The 3,930-nt window shown below is 52.6% G+C and overlaps 1 protein-coding gene across 1 annotated transcript in view; it reads right to left on the reverse strand.

The window, feature by feature from the left end:
• Positions 1–1,946: 1,946 nt before the first annotated feature.
• HEPACAM (hepatic and glial cell adhesion molecule) overlaps positions 1,947–3,930 on the reverse strand; it is a 27,220-nt gene continuing 25,236 nt past the window's right edge. Inside the window, exon 8 of the mRNA XM_006140581.3 lies at positions 1,947–3,930. This exon is cut by the window's right edge and continues 28 nt beyond it. Coding sequence (XP_006140643.1) covers positions 3,742–3,930 — 189 coding nt within the window. The 3' untranslated portion in view covers positions 1,947–3,741.

Consider the following 3,930-nt stretch of genomic DNA (forward strand, 5'->3'; position numbering starts at 1 on the left):
TGCTGTCCCTAAAGTTCTATTTTGTTACTTTTCAAATCTGGTCACTTTTGATAGCCTCTTTGCTTTTTCACTTTTGTAATTTTTGTCTTTTATTTCTTTCAGCATTCCATAAATATTTTATATTTGAGCATTTCAATATCTCAGGGTCTTTGGGAGTTGCTTAAACCTATTGCTTCTTACATCTGCTGGCTCTCACTCATGGTGATTTGTTTCCTTGTGTGCTTAATAAATTTGTATCATTGGCTTATCTTTGGTTGGTCTCAATTTGTGAAAAATTTTAGGTTATTTTTCCCAAGAAATATTTTCTATTTTAGTTGTTAGGAGTCTAGAATGCCCTCCTAGGGTACCAACTTAATTCAGGAGTCTCAGGTTCAGTTCGTCTCACCTTGGCTCTGGCTCAAGTCCAGTTATCTAATACAATGCTAACATCAACATTTGCCGCTGGGTCATCCCATATTTTATGAGTGCTAATTACCCTGGGTTCACCATACTCAAATAAAATTCCGGTCCCTTGGAACTCTCACCCATCTCTCGAAGGTTAACTCTGCAGAGCAAGTATAGTATGAGCAGGCCCTGGTTGTTCTGAGACAGGGCTCCCAAGCATCCAGCAGATAAGTCCCACTTCCAATCACTCTTCGCCTACTGTAATCTGGATTTACCCCACTGTATGACTGAGACGACTTATGCCAAGCTGATCAATGATCCCCTTGTTGCTAATGTATTTTTCTTTTTCTTTTTCCCTTTTTTAGGTTTTGCCATAGGGTGTGTATACTTGCCAGAGAGAGGGAAAGTGAGAAATCATCCCCAAGGGTAGGGGGATGGCCATGCCATAGTCCTTTTTCCTCCACTCTCCTAGAATTTTGGGCGCCCAGGCCCCTGGCTTGATTTTCAAGCCATCAGCTCCAGGACTCGATCTGCAGTTGACGATGTGAGAGCCCCATGCCTTACCCATCACACCACCCACCTGCTGGCCCCCTCTCTAGCTCAATGTATTGTGAATTTTTCATCACTTTGCATTCGTGACCCTGCTCTACAGTCCTGGTGCTCCCTCCTCCTCTGATTGGGGACTCCATGATCTCTGTTCCTCTGTCCCACTGGCTGCACCTTCTCAGCCTTTTGGCGGGGTCCTCTTACCCTGTCTTCACACACTGATGTCCCTAGAGAGCTACCTTCAGCCTTTGGCACGTCCACTGTGTGAACCCTTGGGACGATCTGGTCCACTGTAAGGCTCAGTGCCTGAATTTCCCATCACGCCTTGCACTTCTGAGTGTTTGCACACTTCTCCCTCTTCGCAGAGTGTGTGCTCTAGAGCAACTGGAGGTACTGGAGACAGTGAGGGAGGAGTGGGAGATGGGGAAGGGTGGGAAGGAGGGATTCGAGGGGGAAAGGAAAGAATCAAAGCATTTAGGGGACACAAAAATAGAAAATTATCTGTTGATGATAATATGTACAGTAATATCTTTGATTGAACCAAAATGCAGTGTATTGAGAATAGGAAAATTCATTTGATATGCTGTAATGACACACAGTGATTAAATGTAAAAAAATTAATTGATTTTCAATAAAGAATATGTGTCCTCTCATTTTTTTAACCCAATTAATTTTTTTTTTTTCAGAGAGATTTTTGCTATAGGGCGTGTGTGTTCACCAGAGAGAGACAGAGAGACAGAAAGCGAGAAATCACCCCCTGGGGGGGATGGCAACACTGCAATCCCTTCTCCTCCGGTCTCCTCTCAGGATTTTTGGGCACACATGCACATGTGCCCAGTGTGAGTTTTAAGCCACCAGGTCCAGGACTTGAACTGCTGTCAACTACATGGGAGTCCAGCAACATAATCACTATGCCATCTGCTGGTCCCAACCCAATTAAGTTTTCTAAAACTAAGCTTAGGCCTATTCTCTTCCAAGAGACCTTTGCTGACAGCCCCCAATCAGGGTAAAACTCCAGATTCCTCCAGAGCCTGTGTCCCCACCCTGTCATTACACTTTACACTGCACCGTAAGAATCTCTACTGATCTGGCTTCTTCCACGAGACGAGCTTTTGGGTGGGGCTGTGGCACAGCTACACCGTCACCTGGTGTCTAGAATAGGGCCTGGCTCGCGGTAGAACAAGTGCTTGTTGAGTAAATGAAAGAACGCTTGAACAGATGAGTGAATGAGTGATGATGTCGGAGTGGACGACAGGAAAGGGGGTGAAGGCCGGTGGAAGGAGAGGAGGACAGAGAAATGACTGGTGCGTCCAAGCCTTTGGTCCGTCCTCCTGGCTCAGTGGAGTAAAGTTGTCACTTCATTTCACCAAAGGTTTATTGCACAACCAGTGTGTGCTAGGCACTGCTAGATGCTGGTGACACCAAGATGAGGAGCACGACAGGGAAGCCCACTTCCTTACCTACCCCCCGTTTAAGGCAGGGCTGGCTTGACCTTGGCAAGCAGTGCTCACTCAGCCTCCCCTGCATCTCAAGGCTGGCCAGCAGGTGCCCAGTCTCCAAGCTCTGCACCTTCCAGGCCTGAGCAACTTGTCCCTGCGTTACCTCGCCATGGAGGCTGGGGGAAGCTAGAGGGGGGCTGTGCGGACGAGCATGGGAGTGCCTGGACAGGCGGCTGAGCAGGGCACGCTGTTGGGTGAGGTTGGAGGGTTTAGGACAGTCGTGCATTTCAGGCACCAGAAATGCAGGTGCTCCAGGGCCTAGGGTGGAGGGGGTGGGTCCAGGGGCCTTGGGGTTGCTCTGGGGGACACTGGAGAGTCAGCACGAGAGTTTAGGGGGTGGAAGGGGTCAAGGATAGCGCTTCTTTCCTCTTGCCTTTAGCTGCCCGCTCCTCCCACAGGAATCACTCCGCCACAGCTGGTGCGGGGCAGTCTGCCTGGCCTCTCCCTCTTCTGATGTCAATGTGGTCCCGGACACTGGCCCCGCCCAGGTCTAGGACACAGGCGCCTGAGCACTGTGGTCGAGAGCAGGACAGCGGCCCTGGCGTGCGGGCGTTTCTCTGGAGACCAGAGTCTCATCCATTCTCAGCTGCAGGAGGCAACCTTCCCTAGGACCGCGGTTGTTTAAAGGGCTTGTCTGTGTGGCAGCCGGAGGGAGAAAGCGCCTCGCTCCATCCAGCTTCCTGGGCCTAGGTGGTGAGTGGGACCCGCTTCTGAGGAATGAGCCGGCCACCTCTTGCACTCAGGGACAGAGACAGAAGTGCCTGGCATGCTGTGGCAGAAGGAGGCTTTGGGAGGAGGCCGAGCACAGCATCTTGGGCCCTTCCCTGCTAGGGCTGATCTGGGGACGACAGAAGGCCACTGTGCCCCTCACTGAACTGTACCACGTCCTGCCGAGGACACCAGGAGGCAGGGTCTCCACCCTGTGGAGCTTAGGACAGCCTGGGGACCCAGGGACCAGCTTCTGATTTCTGGGTTTGGGACAATTGTGCGTTTGAGCAAGTGGCCTTGCCAATCCTGCTTTGCCGGGAGTGCCCCAGGGATCAAGGATGGTGGTGGGGGGGCGGGGAGGCAGGCCGTGGGACCACAGGTGCTTCCTCAGCGGAGTCGCGGGGTTAGGTTACTTGATTGATGTTAGTTTCCATAAAACCCTTTTGGGGACTGGGGGATGTAATAATCTCTAGGGTCCTAAGAGGGCACAGCCAGGCGCTCGGAGCCACGCCACCGCCTCTGCCTCAGATCCACTCTCCACGCCCACTGCGACCCGCACGTGCACACGCGTCCACCGAGACCCAGCGCCCTGCGGGGCAACGGCTCAGGCACTAATCTCTACCGGGCCGGCCTCGTCCTGCTCGCGGATCACATGCACACCCGCAGTCCGCAGAGAGCGCGAGGCGCTGCGTGAGCGGCCCGGCGAGCTCGGGGCCCTGGGCGGCGACACATGCGTCCGGCTGGTGGCTGGGGAGCGTGCAGGGGAACGTGGGTAGCGGCGGGTGGAGCGCAT

Source organism: Tupaia chinensis, unplaced genomic scaffold (genome assembly GCF_000334495.1).
Source record: "Tupaia chinensis unplaced genomic scaffold, TupChi_1.0 Scaffold000037_4, whole genome shotgun sequence".
Taxonomy (NCBI): Eukaryota; Metazoa; Chordata; class Mammalia; order Scandentia; family Tupaiidae; genus Tupaia; species Tupaia belangeri.